The sequence below is a fragment of the Microcaecilia unicolor genome, chromosome 7 (genome assembly GCF_901765095.1).
Source record: "Microcaecilia unicolor chromosome 7, aMicUni1.1, whole genome shotgun sequence".
Classification (NCBI taxonomy): Eukaryota; Metazoa; Chordata; class Amphibia; order Gymnophiona; family Siphonopidae; genus Microcaecilia; species Microcaecilia unicolor.
The window spans coordinates 57,087,884-57,107,965 of record NC_044037.1 but is presented as its reverse complement, the minus strand read 5'-3'; the positions used below and the strand labels follow the sequence as shown (position 1 = coordinate 57,107,965).

Here is a 20,082-nt window from a genome sequence, read left to right as displayed (position 1 = left end):
ATTGATTCCTGGGATTAATGTTGGGCACCAGACTTATGCCTGCTGAAATCTGGTGTAAATGCTTATGCCCAAGTTATTTATTTATTTGTTGCATTTGTACCCCACATTTTCCCACCTCTTTGCAGGCTCAATGTGGCTTACATAGTACCGTGAGGTGTTAGCCATCTCCGGTGATGAAACAAATACAGAGTGATGTTGTTACAGAACATTAGAGAATCAAGAGAAGAAGAGTGATATATTGTTCATTGCAGGTTATGGCTTCGTTGTGCTGCTGAGTTCAGTTACTTAAGTTGGATCAATAGTGTATGCCTTTTCGAACAGATCAGTCTTTAGTGATTTCCAGAAATTGAGGTGATCCTGCGTTGTCTTCATGGCTTTCGGTAATGCGTTCCATAGTTACGTGCTTATATAGGAGAAGCTGGATCCGTAAATTGATTTGTACTTGAGTCCCTTTCAGCTAGGGTAGTGAAGATTTAGGTATGTTCGTGATGTTCTAATTGTGTTTCTGGTTGGTAGGTCTATGAGATCAGCCAGGCACGCTGAGGTAGTATTCTGTATGCAGGCAACTTTTCGGAACGCCCCTGACATGCCCATCACCATAGACTAGAGTTAGGCGCCATGCCTTATAGAAAAGCATGCAGACAGATGTGCACGCAAATTTTAATGGGCCTGGCATAGAATATTTGGGAATAACACCAGTGGTGGACAGCAAAATATTCACCACTGCCAGCTGAATATCGGGGGGAATATTAAAACCTAATAATTTGTGCCAAGTGCATCGAACTTAACAGTATGTTGAATGCTGCACACATCTTCAGATTTTGTACTCTATTGTTCACTATCCGTTCTGACATAAAAATTTAAGTAACTGCTTGTCATTTATCCTATATCCTATCATAGAGAATTGTACTTCATAGTAATATATTTCTCAATTTTGCAACAAAATGCTGCTGAAGTGCTATAACTGTAATTCTTGGTTACCCTCTAGGCTACAATAATCATCAGTAATTGGATAAAATGAAATTTTATGTTAAATCCTTTGTATTGAAAAAATTATAATGAAAACATTTTATACATTTCAAAATTCTTCTTATTTTTAAGTGTTATTTGTTGCGTTCAAGTTCTACAGAACCTGACAGGACCATCATATTGTATTCAGCAACCAATATTGCTGAAGAAGGAGCCAATTTATGTCTTTATTTTTACAAGATATTTTTATAAGGTTACCTTCTTTACTGGAATTGTTCTGCTTCCTTGAAAGAAGTTCATCTTCAGGCTTCTCATCTGCAAGTCCGCCTGTCTTTCCACAAACTTTGGCCCTCACCTCTCTGTTCCTTGGCAAGCTCTGACTACGTTGTTTCTGCGTTCTACTGTGTGAGTGTCCCCTTGGACACTCTGCCAGTGGAAAAGGCCCATCCCGTTCATGGTTGTGGCGTCTTTGGACAGGAAGAGTTGCTTGCTTTCGCCTTTCTGGAGACATTCCAGGTCGGCCACCTGCATACTCTGAGTCAGATGGACCAGTCTGAAGAAAATGAAGCCCTGAACTGGTTAAGGGGGTCTCTATAAGATCCTGCCATGATCGCCTTTCTCGATAGGAAGGTCGGCATCCTGATGAGTGAGTACTTCCTGTGTTATCTTGCCGGGAGTCCTCTACAGAGGAATGAGAATATGTTGACTCACTTGAGAAATGTCGACCATGTTTTGGTTCGGGGAAGGGACTTGAAGAATTTACCTGAAAAAAATGCAGATAAGATATTAGTTTAAATTTGTAGAAACCTGCAAGAAAGAATGAAGCATTTCTAGTTTTATTAACAACCGTCTAATGTTTAAATATTATAATAGTATGAGTGTCACCAATGAAACTTGCAAAGTATCAGCAGCTATATTTGATAGGAACTGTTTTAATAAGCACACCTTATTTGTAACAAAAGTTGTGGTATAACACCCTACCACACTACCTAGATAGGGCAACACTTGAACTATTTATTATTTGTTCATACAATGGTACTTTTTGCTCACATTATGTAAAAATATATGTATATTACAACCAACATACACAGGTAATATCAAAACTAAACAAAACAAATCATAAAAATCATAAGAACATACAGCTAATAATATTCATACAAAAACAAGAAACATAAATATGTAAAATCATCAATTATGCCTGATTTATAGCTTTGAAGATCAAGTAATAGATATTATCAAATTAGATTTCCACAAGCTTGTTTAAATAAGCTTTCAGCCTTTTCCTAAATGTCATAGTTTCCTCAATATGCCTCTGATCTACTGCTAAAGAGTTCCACAACATCAGCCCAACCACCAAGAAGATGTGTGAGCCTAGTTTCTGAGTACAATACTACTTGATTGGAATTACTAAAATAAAAGTGAAAAACAAAGTCAGGGCTTAATCTGCGTCTTTTGGATGGTAAACAGCAACACACAGAAGAAAAAACAGTCTGAGCTTCACCCATGTGTTGCTGTTGCCTCAATACTCTTCTTTGTTCTTGTTGTGTGAGGAGCACATTATTCTTGCTGGAGAAATATATGAAAGTAAAACAGAGAACAGTCCTATCTGCACTTAGGATGAAAGGAAAATGACTGGATCTCAGTCTGTGCAGACAAATAATATCATTACCAGGTCCTGCCTTTAACACTGTCTTATTTTTGTTAAGTCTTTTGAAATGAAAAGCAGATTAAATTGATAAGATTTTCATACAAGAACTATGTGTATTTTAAAATAGATACGACTTGCCCTTTACATTTTATATAAAGGGGGGGGGGGGCATCTTCAGTAATCTGGCTAGGTGCGAGACATGTGATTACTTTAGTAACCACATTATTTGGAGTGAATTTTCAAGGAGAATCTAACTGGGTTGCTTCATACTTGCGCAAGTACAAAAGTATTGTGGTGGTGCAGCTGGAGGGGAGCAAAACTATGTGCATATGTTTGAAAATACAATTTTATGTGCCTAGTTTACTCCCTCAACCCAAACATGCTCCCAAAAATAACTCTTTTTAATGTGGCTAAAAATTGTCACCAAGCAGGATTGAATCAGCTACCCAAGGGCCCTATTTACTAAGCATGCGCTAAACGCTAAGTCACCCATATGAACATATGGGCGACTCTAGCATTGAGCATGCGCTAATTTTAGCATGCACTAAAAATGCTAGCTCGGCTTAGTAAACAGGGCCTCAAGTGTGTTATGCCATCTGTTGAAGCTGGTATGGAACAGTTTTCCCAGAGTTTATAACTAGCGCAAAGTTCTGAGTGTGCATGGACATCTCCAACATGTCTAGCATAAGATGCTCTAGTCATAGAATGGATTTGGCCCTTCCCCTATGCTTATCCACCTCCTATGAGAGTAAGGACCCTGCACAAATTCCAAATAATGCCCAGTTTAATGATTCTTTAGCCCCATGCTAGCCTTCACAGAACTGGTTTCTTTTTCTAAAAAGACTCTCAGTTTTCCCTTCACGTAGGCTCTAAATCTTAACACAGAACAGGGTCTCCCCTTCTATAGGTGCAAGCTCTGTGGGTGCTTGAGAATCCCCAATATTGAGCAAACTCCATTACTCTGACCAGAAAGCATTCACTTGTGTTGAGTTTAGAAAAGTTGGCTCCTATACTCCCTTCTGCATTCCAACCTCAAGCCTTTGACTCTGAAGGCACCGAAATAGAACAGGCCCAGCTGGTCAACTGGTCTGCTGCTTCCAATTTGAGAAACCTTAATGATGTAAGAAAACATTCCAGCATAGCTGTTCAAATGGAAGAAGTTTTCAATTTGGGGGAAGGGCGGTGCAGTTCTATAACAGGGCACCTATAATTAGGCGTCTGGAGGGTGGGGTAGAAGCCTATTTTATAAAGGAACATAGGAACCTACTTTCCTTTATAGAATACAAGCACAACTGGGTATTAATATGCCTAATATTTAGACGTGAGCACTCACACCAGCCACAGTATTCTGTAAATTACAGGTGTAAGCGGGAGGCTGCCCCCCCCCTCCATGTCCTGTCCAAGCTCTCTGTGTATGGCCTCCTTGCAAATACGTGTTATGTTAGTTAAGTGGAATAGCACTTAGGTGATATGCTGGCATATACATGCACTTATGCTAGTATTCTAAATATTTATGCATATAATGGGCACATAAATGTTAACACATAGTTTACAGAATTGTTTTTCTGATGCTTTACTAATGGCTTGGACTCTTTTTGGTGTCCTCCAAATACCATACTTCAATACCTCTACAGGCTTGAATTCCAGACATTTTCTGTTAGGTTTCATCTTAGCACTCTCTCAGATTATCATGTCCTGATAGATCGCAAGTTTCTGCTCCCTAATGTCCCATTGTTTTAAAATTCATGAGTGGCCTTCTTCAGGTTAAACTATCAATTCAGAAGCCTCTTCCACAAGACCTGAGTGCCTTTTTTTAAAAACCTCTGAACAAACCACCATTTGAGCTATTGGAATCTTGATTATCTGTACTGTTGGTTTGTTTGAGCTGATTATGAGTTTAGTATGTTAAGCTGCTGATTATTGTATGGCAGGGGATGGTGGGACTAATGGGAATATTTTATTGTATTTTGCAGCAAGGTTTTGTTATGAAGCATGTATACCAATGATCAAATTGAATAAACTAAACTAAAAATGTAACCTGATTGGTGCTCTTTCTGGTAGTAGCCACATTTTGCTAGAAGAATCAGTACAGTTTAAGCCTTAATCACGTATGAGCTTTATATGTACTTTCACCATGCACTCACCCTAAATCTCTGCCACACTTTTTCCCCATAAAGAAGAGATACTGCTGCCTATCTTTTATTCTAAATCTCATAGGCACTAGCACAAGCAGATCCTCCTTACTCTGGGCTGTAAACAGGCTCTTGCTTACTATTTTAAAATAATAGAATCCATCAGAAAATCTACACAATCTCCTGTTTCTTATGACCATAACAGACTTGAAACTCCAGTGGCAAAGTGCAGACTAGCTAATTGGCTAGAATCTTGTATTCAATTTTGTTGTAAGTAGACTGGAATCCCTCACACCAGTATAGTCAAGTTCCATCAAATCAGAGTCACTGATGCTATTGCAGCTCTCTTGAAATCTGCAACGCTGGAAAGTATTTGAAAAGCAGCTACCTGGGCTTCACTTCATATCTTCACTTTGCGCTATTGCCTAGGCCAGTCCAGCAATCTGTATGTGTAATCTATTTAACTCTCACATCATCAATTCTCATTTCTCGGTGCTAAGAAAGTTATCTGGAGCAACCCTGAGCTTGAAAGTCATCCACTCATGTGCCTAATTCAATTCTACTTGTCAACAGAGAAAGCACAAACAGTACTTAGCAATCTGTATGTGTAATCTATTTAACTCTTGTATCATTAATTTTCACTTCTCAGTGCTAAGAAAGTTATCTGGAGCAACACTGAACTTGGAACTCACTCACTTATGTGCCTATTTCAATTCTATTTGTTGACATAGAAAGCAAAGTTGCTTATCTGTAACACATGTTCTTCATAGACAGCAGGATCAATGAGACATCCAATCTCTCCAGCCTCCCCAAGAGTTGTACTTCTTCTTAAGTTACAGAACTAACTGAGAGGACTAAGGAAATTACTTCACGTGGGAAGGCCTGTGGTGAATGCTCAGAACTTTAAACTAGTTGTGAAGTATGAACTCTGACAAAGCTGTGCCTTCCCTGTGACAGCAGATGATGTCACCCATTGTGTATTTGATTAATCCTCCTATCTATGGTGAACATCTGTTATAGATAAACAACTTTGCTGTACTCATGTTCTAAAAGCATGTGTATGCTTTCAGTCACTCTGAGCATTGCGATTTTCACCCATGGGTTTTGAGCTGACTAACTCAAGTCATCTGGTTAAATCCATTTAAGAACTGACTTGTAACATACAGTATTTTAACTATAGATAGCCTGGACAATGGCACCCTCATTTTAACTCACTGACTTCTTCACATCATATGCCTTCATCGACTTTAAAGGTATAAGCTAAGATCATTTTATTAAAGCATTAAGATTTGGGGACAGATTCAATGGTGTTGTGCGGGTACGTGAGCTTTGGGTGTCATCGTTTTGGTGCTACCATTTGGGTGCCCGTGACTTTTGAGTGCCACCATTTGGGTATTGGACTGTCTCCGCATTTACCTCTGGTATTGGTCAGAGAACAGCAGGGCCTGTGGTTGCTCGCTGCTTCAGCTGGATTCCAAGGAGCAGAAGGGAGATGTTGGCTGCCCCAGGTGATGCCTATGAGGAAGGATGGTTCTTCAGGAAGCCTGCTTTGTCCTCCCTCATGGGCACCATCTGGGGAAGCTCACATCCCCCTTCTACTCTAAGGACCCCTGGCCATAGCAGCGAGGAGCCTCTACCGACAAGTACAGGAGGTCAGTGCAAGGAAGAAGTAGAGAGAGGACTTTTAGACTCCGTCTTTTTGGCACCCAAAAGTCCAGCGGCCAAAAGTCCAGCACACATGTAGTGGTGGTCAAATTGGTAGTGCTAAAACAGCAGCGCTTAAAAGTCCTGCTTTGCTTTGTGGCAATGCTGTGTACTACCATGCATAGGAATTCTAGCTCAGAGTTTCTCCTTCATTGGCTAGAGTCCCTGTAGAGAAGGGAATCCCAATCATCATGCAGCTGGGATTCACAGTGGTGGATTAAGGGTCTATGACTAGTGCATGGCTCTCGGCTGAGGGCTTTCACGGCAATGATTGGGCTAAATGAGTTTGAAGCGGATACGAAATAACTACTACTACTACTACTTAGCATTTCTATAGCGCTGCCAGGGTTACGCAGCGCTGTACAAGTTTAAACATGGGGAAGGACGGTCCCTGCTCAAGAGAGCTTACAATCTAAAAGTGAGGAAATTCTCCAGGTAACTGCAAACAAAAGCTTGTGGTGCCAGTTCTCTGCCCTGGCTCTGACTGAGTTAGATAGAATGCAGATTTATTGTATTGTTTTTAGAAAGACAAAAAAAAACCACATCTATGTGGAAACATCTGTCATCGCTTCTTTAATCATGTTACTACAGAATCCTGTGAGATCTCTGGACCATACTTTGACAAGGAATGCTGGGTGTTAACGGAAAAGATATTGAAGCTCAGCAGTAATAAACTAGTAACTAAGCAATTAATTAAGGGATGGGCACGGTATATAGAATACGCTTAGTTGATATCCCAGCGCCTACAATGAGAAGAATTTGTAATTGGTTTGGAGCTGGGCGTTATTATTGTAGGAGCCCCCTCCATTGAGAGAAGACACGGATATTGTTAAATTTGGAGAATTGATATACGGAGTATTATAAATAGAAGCATACTTATGGAATACGGTGTGGCTAAATTATTTCTGCACATGTGTTCATATATGTATGTATATGAGTAGAATTACAGATACATATTAGATGCACTTTAATAACTTACGCATGTGTATGGGACCACTTACTTGTCGTGGATTTTGTAAACCCGCTCATCCGAGAGAAGCTAATTGGTCATACAGGTGCTGTTCCGCTGAATATTTACCTCTTTATTTGTACATTATGATATATCCTTTTTTTGTGTTTGTGCTATAAAATTCAACCAGCATCAAATGAATACAGGAATACTGTTGCACTATTTCACTTTCTGCAGGATTTAATGCAACTGATTAAATTTTAATTAGAGATTGCTTATAATTTCTCCAACTCTTGGTGTGTTCAAGATTACATCAAGACTCCTGCACTTTTCAAGGCTACTCAACTATCCCTAAAAATACAAAATACATTTTGAAATCTCTTCCCTTCTGATGCCCATGCCTACTGACATGGTACGAGCACATAATATACCTGACTTACTGAGGGGGTTCTATGGTAGGTATCACACAGTGTTGAAGGTCCTTCCTGTTTCAGCGTTAGAGAGCCATCAATATCATCCTGGTCACTTTCACTCCAATAATCTGCTAACAACAATAATATTCAGTTTTTGGTTGGTTCTCTTCAAAGCAAAATTAGAGCATTGCAGGAACAATATAGAAAGTCATATTCTCTGTGATTTTGGAACACTAAGGAACTGTAGTCATTAAGTTATGAGACTCAAGGGATAGAAGAACATGTTTTGTAATTTTAGAATAAATGCATGGGGTGAGGTGTGGTAATCTGCAAGGAATGGTAGTTACAACCCTAAGCATTTTACCGGGCAGACTTGATGGGCCATTTTGATCTTTATGTGCCACTATTTACTACGTTACTATGTAAAGCACTAAAACCTGGTTGATTCAGGTCATGAATTGCCAAAGGTTTTCAACCATTCCATGCCACTGTTTTTCCCCATGGGCCAATACAACTGATGGAATTGTATTTGCATCATTTTAAAATGTGCCTCAAACTTAATTTTTTTCCAGTTCTGATTTTGTAGTAAAATTACACAGAAAAAAAAATAATTCAACTGAAAGATTAAAAAATAAAAAAAACTATTTTAACTTCTAAGACTAAATTTAAAGACTGTGGCAAATGTCCACCAAGCAACAGAACTGGCTATCCACATTATAACAGCAATAAAGAGAGTCCAAATCTCCCGTAAAGAACACCAGAAAACAACAAGAACGGAAGTTGTACAGAAAGACCAAACTAAAATCACAGATGTAAAAAAGCCAAATTCATTTATTAAGACCCTACACGGTCCGTGTTTCGGCCAAAGAGGCCTTCTTCAGGGGTCTAAAACACAGTGCTTTTTTTGTGCCGGTACGCAACGGTACGGCGTACCGGCACCTTTTTTTTTTGCTCCCCCCGCCCCGTGAGTCCATGTCCCGCACGCAGTGCCAGCCCCCATTTCCGGCCGCTGCTGCTTCTCCTATTGAGCAGCAGCGGCCGCTACACAAAGAAAAAGATTTTTAAAAAACTTCAAACCTGGCTGAAACGCGGCACTCCGGCACTGTAGACAGCCATTAGGCATTGGCTGTTGCCCCGCAGCCGCTCCTCCTCTTGCCTCTACGTCACTGCGCTCCTCCGGGGTCTTCCTCCAGGGGCAGTGACGTAGAGGCAAGAGGAGGAGCGGCTGCAGGGCAACAGTCAATGCCTAATAGCTGTCTACAGTGCCGGGGTGCCGCGTTCAGCCAGGTTTCAATTTTTTTTTTTAAATCTTGTTTTTCTTTGTGTAGCGGCCGCTGCTGCTCAACAGGAGAAGCAGCAGCGGCCAGAAATAGGGGCTGGTGCCGCGTGCATCGCGACTTCGCGCCTTCGCGGGAAACTTGGCAGGGAGAGGGAAACCAACAGAGGGAATGATTGGGGAGAGAGAAAGAGGGAAAACAACAGAGGAAAGGATTGGGGAGAGAGAGAAAGAGGGAAAACAACAGAGGGAAGGATTGGGGAGAGAGAGAAAGAGGGAAAACAACAGAGGGAAGGATTGGGGAGAGAGAGAGAGAGGGAAAACAACAAAGGAAAGGATTGGGGAGAGAGAGAGAGAGGGAAAACAACAGAGGGAAGGATTGGGGAGAGAGAGAAAGAGGGAAAACAACAGAGGGAAGGATTGGGGAGAGAGAAAGCGGGAAAACAACAGAGGGAAGGATTGGGGAGAGAGAGAAAGAGGGAAAACAACAGAGGAAAGGATTGGGGAGAGAGAAAGAGGGAAAACAACAGAGGGAAGGATTGGGGAGAGAGAGAAAGAGGGAAAACAACAGAGGAAAGGATTGGGGAGAGAGAAAGAGGGAAAACAACAGAGGGACGGATTGGGGAGAGAGAGAAAGAGGGAAAACAACAGAGGGACGGATTGGGGAGAGAGAGAGAGAGGGAAAACAACAAAGGAAAGGATTGGGGAGAGAGAGGGAAAACAACAGAGGGAAGGATTGGGGAGAGAGAGAAAGAGGGAAAACAACAGAGGGAAGGATTGGGGAGAGAGAGAAAGAGGGAAAACAACAGAGGGAAGGATTGGGGAGAGAGAGAAAGAGGGAAAACAACAGAGGGAAGGATTGGGGAGAGAGAGGAAAAACAACAGAGGGAAGGGTTGGGGAGAGAGAGGGGAAAACAGATGGAAGGATGGGGAGAGAGGGGAAAACAGATGGAAGGATGGGGAGAGAGGGGAAAACAGATGGAAGGATGGGGAGAGAGAGGGAAAAACAGATGGAAGGATTGGGGAGCGAGTGGAAAAAACAGATGGAAGGATGGGGAGAGAGAGAGAAAGAGGGAAAACAACAGGGAAGGATTGGGGAGAGAGAGAAAGAGGGAAAACAACAGAGGGAAGGATTGGGGAGAGAGAGGGGAAAACAGATGGAAGGATTGGGGAGAGGGGAAAAACAGATGGAAGGATGGGGAGAGAGAGGGAAAAACACAGATGGAAGGATTGGGGAGAGGGAAAAACAGATGGAAGGATGGGGAAAGAGAGAGGGAAAACAGATGGAAGGATGGGGAGAGAGGGGGAAAAACAGATGGAAGGATGGGGAGAGAGAGGGAAAAACAGATGGAAGGATGGGGAGAGAGCGAGGGAAAACGGAAGGATAGGGAGAGAAAGAGGGAAGACGCTGGATGGAAGAATGCAGAAAGAAATAGGGGAGACACTGGAAGGATGGGGAGAGAAAGCAGAGCTGCTGGATGGAAAAGGGGAATAGAGAAAGACTGGAGAATAAGAGGAAGGGGCATGGGGAGAACAAGGGTGAGGAAAAGATGAAAAGCCACAGGTAGATGAAGGAAATTAAAGAATGGATAGTAAGAATGAATTAAATCTGGACAGAGAGAGAGCCTGAAAAATATTGAAGAAAGCAAAGAAAAAGGAGACAAAAATGACAAATGGCACAGAAGAGTTAAGCGAAAATAAAGGAAAGGAGAATCACAGACTGGGACCAATATGGAAAGAAAAACAGTCACCAGACAACAAAGGTAGAAAAAAATCATTTTATTTTCATTTTAATGTTTGTAATATGTCCAATTTGAGAATTTACATTGGCTGTCTTATTTTGCACTGGGTATACTGGAGCTGTAAGAGCTTACAGAGATTATTTATAATGAAAAAAAATCACGTTATTTTTTTCTCCTATAGTACTGTAATATTTTCAATGATGTCTGTTTATCTGCGCCATGGCTGGTATAGGGTGTGTGGTTAATGTGGGTGTGGCTATCATAGGGGTGGAGCCATATGTGGTGACCCCGCCCATAATGAGTACCGGCACCTTTTTTTCTACAAAAAAAGCACTGCTAAAACAAAACAAAAATACAACACATATATCATAAAAACATATATGATATGTTGTATTTTTGTTTTGTTTTAGACCCCTGAAGAAGGCCTCTTTGGCCGAAACATGGACCGTGTAGGGGCTTAATAAATGAATTTGGCTTTTTTACATCTGTGATTTTAGTTTGGTCTTTCTGTACATCTTCCGTTCTTGTTGTTTTCTGGTATCCACATTAAAAACCTGTTATTTAAGGATGTTTGGAAAGGGTAACTTGAAGATCAGCTAATCACATCTTCAATAGGATCTAGCCATCTAGTGATTTGGCCACTCAAAAAACAGGCAGGATTAGCTCAGGAAGAGGACATTCAATAGCTAGCGCTGATTTTCATTGTTAGTTGGCTAACCTAACTGGTAAAGGTGAAATGCAGTTCTTGCAGGCTTTAATCTAACAGGCTGAGACCCAGATGCATCAACCATACTTTAAAAAATCAAAAACGTAAAAGTCCTTACCGAAGTTGAAAAAACGAAGAATGCACTAAAAACAGAAGTCCCACATGTTCGGTTCGGTATTTGAAAGTCGAATGCATTACAGAAGTGTAATCTCTGTCGTTAATCTGCCCGTAAAGCATGTGCAGTCAGCCAAGCGTTATGCTGGTTGCTCTGCGCATGCCACAAACGTCAAAACCCAAAACAAACAAAAAAAAAGTTGAAAATAAAAGGTGCAAAGGCGCTCGTCAGGAGCGTCCTGTATGGACACCCTTGCCCCCCCCCCCCCCGAGGTCGCCGCTGCTCCCCACTTCCGCATGCATTAAATAAAAAATAAAAACAAAAAACCAAAGTTTAGCAGCCCCGGTCCCCCTCCCTTCCTCTCTCTGTTTTTCTCCTCCCACAGCTCCGCCTCCCACCATCCTCCGCCCCATGCCCTGCCCCCCTGAGCTTGTCGCCGCCGCTCCCCCCTCTACCGGACCCCCCCCCCTCCGCTTTACCGCCTGCACAGCACCTTTCACCTTTGTGTGAAGGCGCTGCACGGGCAAGAACAGCTGATCGGCAATCAGTGCTGCCTTCTCCGACGTCCCTCTGTTCTTCCTGGGTCCACCCTCCTCTGACGTAAGTTACCCACGTCAGAGGAGGGCGGGCCCAGGAAGAACAGAGGGACATCGGAGAAGGCAGCACTGATCGCCGATCAGCTGTTCTTGCCCGTGCAGCGCCTTCACACAGAGGTGAGAGGCGCTGCGCGGGCTGGTAAAGCAGAGGGGGGCTCTGGTAGAGGGGGGAGCGGCGGCGACGAGCTCAGGGGGACGGGGCACGGGGGCGGAGGATGGCGGGAGGTGGAGCTGTGGGAGAAGGAGAAAAACAGAGAGAGGAAGGGAGGGGGACCGGGGCTGCTAAACTTTGTTTTTTTGTTTTTATTTTTTATTTAATACACGCAGAAGAGGGGAGCAGCGGCGACCTCGGGGGGGGGGGGGGGGAGTGGCGGGGGCAAGGCCGTCCATACAGGACGCTCCTGACGAGCGCCCTTGCCCCCTCCCAGTCCTTTTTTTGATTTTGTTTTCGTTTCATTTCTATTGTATGCAGAGGGAAGCGGGGAGCCACATGTTTGTGTTGTTTATTTTGTTTTTCAACATGCCAGCTTGGAATTTTAAGGTGCAGGGGGAAGCGGGGAGATGACAGCTCAGGCCTTAACGACAGGTCTGACCTTACGTTAAATTTATCACGGTAAATGATTCGTTGCAATCGTCGGTATGGTTAGTGCATTCTGAATTGTCCACATTTCAATGGTAGTTACTCGTTTGCGTTCCGTTTTCGTTAGCTGCTAGCATCGTCGGAAAATGGCCTTTAATGCATGCTACGGTTGAAAATTTCTTCGTTAAAGGGTCGTTAAGGTTTAGTGCATCTAGCACTTAGTCTGGTCAGCTAGATTTGAGCCAGCTGTAACCTACCTGGCTATGTTGGAAGTAATAATTGGCTTTCTTAAGTGCTGTGCTCTTGGCAAAATAACAGCTTTACGAGGAAAGTTATCAAATTGTGTTAGTGCACTTAATACGACTTAAAGGGCTCTAACGCAGCTTGTCTTGCCCTACTGTGGTGATATTTAGGTCACAGCGGGTTACACAGTAATGAGATGCAAAGCATACATATGCATGTAAAGCAGCACATTACTATGTAAGAACATAGACTAGCCATACTGGGTCAGATCAATGGTCCATCTAGCCCTGTATCCTGCTTCCAGCAGTGGCCAATCCAGGTCACAAGTACCTGGGAGAAACCCAATTAGTAGCAACATTCCATGCTACCAATCCTGGGGCGACTTGCCCAAACCTTTTTTTGGGTGTGAGGGGCATTGAATGCCCCAAAAGCTGGGGTTATTTTACCATTTTACCAATGCTCCCCGGCTGGAGCCTAAAGGGGCTGGTGTTGTTCTCCTCATCCTCCAATGACATACCCCAAGCTCCCTGCTCAAGCCCCTCTACATAGGCGCCACTCCATGGGTGCTCATGCACCCCCAATATTTTACCCACCGGAAGTTCGTTCCCTCCCTCCTAGTTCCAGGTTCATTTCCCCCTCTAAGTTCCAGGGTTGTCGTCCCTCCCTATTTCCCTCCCTCCCTTCGAGTTCATCTTGACTTACCTTGTCAGGGTTACGGCAGCTGGCAGCAGCGGTAAAAAGCGTGCAGTCTCAGCGCTTACTTCAGTTTTTCCTTCTCTCACTTTCAGCTCTTAGGGCGGGACCATAGCTGAGAGAGAGAGAAGGGAAAACTGAAGTAAGCACCGAGCCTGCACGCTTTTTACCGCTGCTGCCGGCCGCTGTAACCCCGGCGAGGTAAGTCAAGATGACTTTTAAAATTCGGAGGGAGGGGGCCTGGAACTCGAAGGGAGGGAGGGAGAGACGACGACCCTGGAACTCGGAGGGAGGGACAATGACCCTGGAACTGGGAGGGGGAAACGAACCTGGAACTCAGAGGGAGGGAGGTAGGAGGGACCCTGTGGAACTCAGAAGGAGAGAGGGGGGACCCTGGAACTTGGAGGGAGGGAGGGAGGGAGGGGGACCTTAGAACTCAGAGGGAGGGGGGCCTGGAACTCGGAGGGAGGTGGAGGGGGAATGAGGGACGGGGGAGAGGGAGGGGGGACAAGGGGGGGAGGGAAGGGGGAGAGAGAGGGGGGATGAGGGAGAGAGGGAGGGAGAGAGGGGGGAATGCACCACCTGTAAAAAATGTCAGCACCCCCAATCATTTTGAAAAGTTGGCTCCTATGCCCCTCCATCCCCCCAGTGACATACCCCCACCATTTTCTAGGATCTACCAGCCCAATACCTATCCAGTGGTCTTTGGGCAGGAGCAATCCCCAGTTCTCCTGCCCTGCCAGCACCATCTCCAAAATGGTGCCTTCTAGTAGTAGTCTCATGCTACTACCACTAGGGGGTTACGCTTCCATAGAAGGTAAAAAACTTTGCCAAAAAAAAGCTTGCCTTTTCCCACACCTTGATAACTTCCTCCCTTGGCATTCCTAAATTGCAGTGCCCTTGAGCATTTTCCATTTGAATTTTTTGAAAATGGTTTTTATTTCTAGGGAATTAGCATGGTGGAATATAGGTGCAAGAATGCTCTGTAATCTGTTGGAATGGAGTAGCTGATAAAGTTTACGGTGAGACTGCCCTACCTGATAGTTGAACACTTTCACCTTGTATACATAAGTATGGAATGGCAATTGAAGAATTAGATTTTGAGGCAACTTTAAACTACTGCAGTGACTGGCATTTGTATATCTGATAATACAGATACATCAGCCATAGCAAAGGCATACTCATCAGGTCTCTTAGAGGCTGATATACTAATCTGCAGGATTCCTCACAGGTTAGTGGCTCATTTCTGCAAAGTTCACTATAGACATCTGTAAGAAAGCAGTCTATAAGTCAATTTATTCTGCTACTTTTTCTTACCAAGGTACTAAGTGGTGGAATTCCTTGCCAAAATAACTTAGATCCCAGCATGATTACTTAGGGGGTCTTTTACAAAGGCTCATTAGCACTTTTAGTGCACGCTAAACACTAGAGATGCCCATAGGAATATATGGGCATCTCTAGTGTTTAGCGCACGCTTATTTTTTAAAGCATGCTAAAAGTGCTAGCGTGCCTTTGTAAAAGACCCACTTAGTTTTTTGCAAGTTTTTGAAATCTTTCCTGTTTGAAAAATTTCTGTGAATTGATGCTGATGCCTAGATTATTCTCCTCTTTCCCCCATTTCATATGTATTTATGATTATTTCCTTTGTTGATATATGTGGGATTATGGTCTTATTTCATATTTTTTACTGTCTTCATTGAACTCGAATTTGTGTGGGAGAATGTGGGATATAAATGTAATAAATAAATAAATAAATAAATGATCTCTGCAGCAAATTTTCATGAGAAATGTCGTTCCAAACCCAGACTGAAACCACACTTCACCGAAGTATAATTATACTGTATAGATATACTCAGACACTGCTCTATGGACCTGATAATTTCTACTCCCCCTTCTTAGCACAAAAAATGAAAAAAATGAGGCTCTTTACCTTCATTAGGCCTTATATCCTTTTCATCTGGGGTGTAACCAATGGCTGCAAGACCCAGACGGTTCATCCACCTAAAACCAAATAAAAAAACATGAGGAAGGGAAATGATTACTATGGAAATGTCTACCAAAAAGAAAAAAAAACAACAAAAAAAATCTAGGACAGCATGACGCACCAATCATGAGTATTTAGGATCTGTCAATATATAAGTATGTGTGCTGTCCTCAGAGAAACAGAAGGAGTGTCAGGGCAAAGATGCAGGAATAGGGATATTCTGAGGTGCATACTTTACGAGTTCAATATTCAGAAGCATGGCTTTAATTTTAACTTTATATTATTACATTACAACTACCTGTACAGTTCGATATGGATCACAAAAGAAGAGAATTAGGCCAATTCCCAATGAGCTACAGATAAAATTAAAAAAAAACAACAACTAAAAACAAATTAAGGATGCACACTTTTTTGGAACAAATAGATTTCAAGGCTTTTCTAAAATGTAGGTAGTCTCTTATCTGCTTCATAGAAGTGGGTAATGCATTCCACATCAGAGGAGCTTGTTATGAAAAGGAAGAGACCAGTTGCATATGAGATTTGAGGCATCTAACAATTGGAAACTGAAGTGACAAAAAGAATGAAAATTTCGAGCAGAAGACAGATGAAGATGAGTTAGCGTGTACAATGGAGTACAGCCATATAAGATTTTAAAAAACAAATATGCAGATTTTAAATTGTACTCAGTCCTCAATCGGAAGCAAATGAAGTTTAAGAAAATATGGAAAAATTCTATCAAATTTGTCAATTGAAAAACATCAATCTAACAGCAATGTTCTGCACTGTCTGTAATATTTTATATGTAATTTTGAGCAGCTTGTACATTTAAAGTTATTGCATATTTTCAGTGGCACTATCCATATAAATTCAGGCATCAAAACTCCACATAATAACTTTAAATTGCTAAGCGATATTGTTGAAGGGCTGTCAGGTAAGGATTGCCTCTGCAGATGATACCAAAATCTGCAATATGGTAGACACCCTAGATGACGTGGATAACACAAGAAGGGATTTAATGAAACTTGAAGAATGATCTAGAATTTGGCAGCTAAATCTGCCCTGTTGCCACCCACTTTTATGCTCCTAAATTTAGGAGTTTAGTGAAATATATGGTAGACACCCTAGATGACGTGGATAACATAAGAAGGGATTTAATGAAACTTGAAGAATGATCTAGAATTTGGCAGCTAAATCTGCCCTGTTGCCACCCACTTTTATGCTCCTAAATTTAGGAGTTTAGTGAAATTTTTAGTATAGAATTATGCACTCAGCACTAGCCAGTTTTCAAAGAGGCCAATTTATGAGCATGAACGCAAAGAAAATAGGCAATGTGCTGCAGTCATAAAAAGGAAAAGGCCCACTTTTTTTTTTTTCAATTTATGAACATAACTCTCAAAGTTAGGAGCATAAATCCTTCGAATATTGGGATCAAAACTCTGCAAAAAGAAGCCACGGAGAGAACGGACCCTTGTCGGACCTCATATTGCATTTCCCATTCCCCAGAATACTTATGATTAAGTATATAATATCAAGTTCATTGTTCATTTAATCTTCAGTTGATAATGAGTGTGACTGTTGGGCAGACTGGATGGACCATTCAGGCCTTTATCTGCCGTCACTTACTATGTTACTTATCATAGAACACTACTTGTTGCTTCCTATTTAATTAAGGAGGCATCCTCTGAAACTCACACTATATCCCAAGGGAGGTGGTTTTGAATGTCAGAGAGCTGCACACCATCCCCCCCTCAAATACTCCTCTAAACCCTAGGTCCAATAGAGATGTCATCTGGGATGTATGCACGATTCAAAGCAGGTAAAAATGCCCAGTAAAACTTCCAAGGTATACAAATACTAGCATTCTGAATCACAGAATACATGTATACCTGGAAGTCCCACTCAAAATACACCTCCTTTAAACTGATGTGCTCATATATACGTATATGTAATGCTTTTTTCTAAAATGGCCACTTATATGTATATATAGAGATTTATAAGTATAAAACTGATTTTTATATGTGCAAACAATTCCTAAGATTTCTGCAATTTAGTCCTATACGTTTAAAGATATACATGCCATTTACCCATCAGCTTTTGCCATTGAACAAGTAAGCTTTTGTCTTACCCAAAGCCTACCCTATGTAAATGATTGCACAAAGTCCCCAGATTCTATATAGCATGCCTAGCATTCCATGCTGAAATCCAAGCGTATTCTGTAACAACGTGTGAAACTTAATTGGCTTAACAAGCCAATCAGCATTGTTAACAACACTTAACAAGCAATAATGAGCACTAATTGGCAAAATTAGAATTTATGCGCATAACTTGCTAAGCGCATTCTGTAATGCACTGCACCTAAATTCTAATGCACGCAGGCTAAGAGGGTCATAGTTATAGGCAGGAAAATGGGAGTTTTGTGGGGGTTCCAAAATTTATGTGTGTTGTCTTGACCATATTTATGCAATGCTCTGGTTCTGAGACGTGTTCCCTAATAGAAATGTCACCTTGGTTTGTTTCAGGGCATTGGGCCAAATTCTATAAATGATGCTTTAAAAATCAGTGCTAAAAAAACCATGCGGTTAGCATGATTCTATAAACTACACCTAAAATTAGGCGTAGTTTATAGAATATGCTCACGTACCGTTCTTGTGACTAAAATGTTGGTGCACCCATTTAGACCACCTAAAATCAGGCCTAAATACCTGTGCCTAAGTTAGGCGCAGATCGGGTGTATTCCATAATAGTGCGCATAGTTTTTTGAAATGCCCACAACCCGCCCATTCCACACCCATGGCCTTGCCCCCTTTTTGACTGCGCACATTAGAATTTACATGCACTGCGTTGTAGAATACACCTGGAAAGTTGTGCATGTACATTCTAATTAAAGCCAATTAGTGCTGTTAATTGCTTATTAAGTACCAATTATCGGTGCTGATTGGCTTGTTAATCAATTAAGTTGTGCGCATAATTTGGCCATGCAGCCAACTTAACATGCACAAGTTAAGGTGCCATATATAGAATTGGGGGAATGTCTCCAAATGGGTTAATTTTGCACATAACGTGACAGTAATGAACCTCACTCTCAAGCTAGGGTTATGTGGAGTATGTTACCTTTGTTTGTCTCAGGAGCAATTTCTTCAAATGGGTTAGTTTTGTGCATACCATGACAAGAATGAAACTCATTCCTAAGCCAGGGCATGCAGAGTATGATCTCAGTCTCTCATATTTACTGCTAACTCTTGCCATAAAACTTGCATCGTGCCAAAGAGAGGTTCTGTCTAGAGTTTGTGAAATGTAATATGTATAACTTATTCAGGTGTGTTTGGGAAGTTCTTTTTGATCAAGCCTGTAGCACCCAAAATGATGTGAAATCTTTTGGTATCTTTCTGTCATGTTTTCTTAGTCTCAGAATGCCTTGCTTGGCACTTGCGGATCTTCTCTCTCTCCATGTGATTCACAGAGTAATCGTTTGGGACTGACAGCCCTATGATTAATGCTATTCTGGTGTTTTTCTCTTTAACCACTATGTCCAATTTTCTTGCATCCAGCTTTTAATCAGTCAGGTTTTCATTCTCTACAATTCACTTAGGTGTCATGATCCCAATGCTTTTCTGGTACAGTGATTTTGTAATGTTTACAAAATTTCTAATGAATAAGACAAGTCATTTTCTGTATAGAAACTTTCTGCCATCAGCACTTTGCAGCCTCTTTTTTTTTTTTTTTTTTTACAGAATCTACAGATGTCTATTGTAACAGATTTTTCTGTGCTTGTTGTGAACCATCTCATCTTTTATCCACTGTCCTGGGCTGCAACTATCAATCTCTGATCCTTAGCTTTCAGTTCTTCTCTCAACCATTCATGTGTCTGGGCTTGATCCATGTACGGTTCCTACAGTAAGACTTTGTATTTCCGATTGCATTTGTGCATTTGCTATTGTTTTTCCTTGTTTGTTGATACATATCTTTCAAGAGCCCTTTCTACATCTTTGCATATTCTGTTGATTCCATTCCTGTATATACAGTTAGATTCTCACTCATTTCTTCTGCTCATTGGAATGCCTATCCAAGTTTTATGATGGAACTGGATTCACTGATGCTGTTATGTAGGTCTTGAAACCTATGATGCTAGTTCTATGTATAATCTATTTCTATGAGTCCCATTTTTCCTTCAGCTGTAGGAATGTACAATCTCATCATACACTGATTCTTATAGGCTGCCTCATGAGCATGGAGGAGTTTTCTTGTTTATACATCCAATTCTTCGAGAGGCCAGTTCACAACTCCAAAGCTATATGAGAGTACTGGAATTGCAAACTGGTTGATGGCTTGTAT

At 41.7% G+C, this 20,082-nt stretch overlaps 1 protein-coding gene across 1 annotated transcript in view; it reads right to left on the bottom strand.

Moving 5' to 3' along the window:
* Window positions 1-20,082, bottom strand: part of LOC115474248 (connector enhancer of kinase suppressor of ras 2-like) — a 768,489-nt gene that overhangs the window by 22,296 nt on the left and 726,111 nt on the right. Inside the window, exons 19-21 of the mRNA XM_030209634.1 lie at window positions 15,697-15,767; window positions 7,843-7,943; window positions 1,228-1,732 (exon numbers count right to left, since the gene is read on the bottom strand). Of these exons, the coding sequence (XP_030065494.1) occupies window positions 1,228-1,732; window positions 7,843-7,943; window positions 15,697-15,767 (677 nt within the window). The remainder of the gene's footprint in view (window positions 1-1,227; window positions 1,733-7,842; window positions 7,944-15,696; window positions 15,768-20,082) is intronic.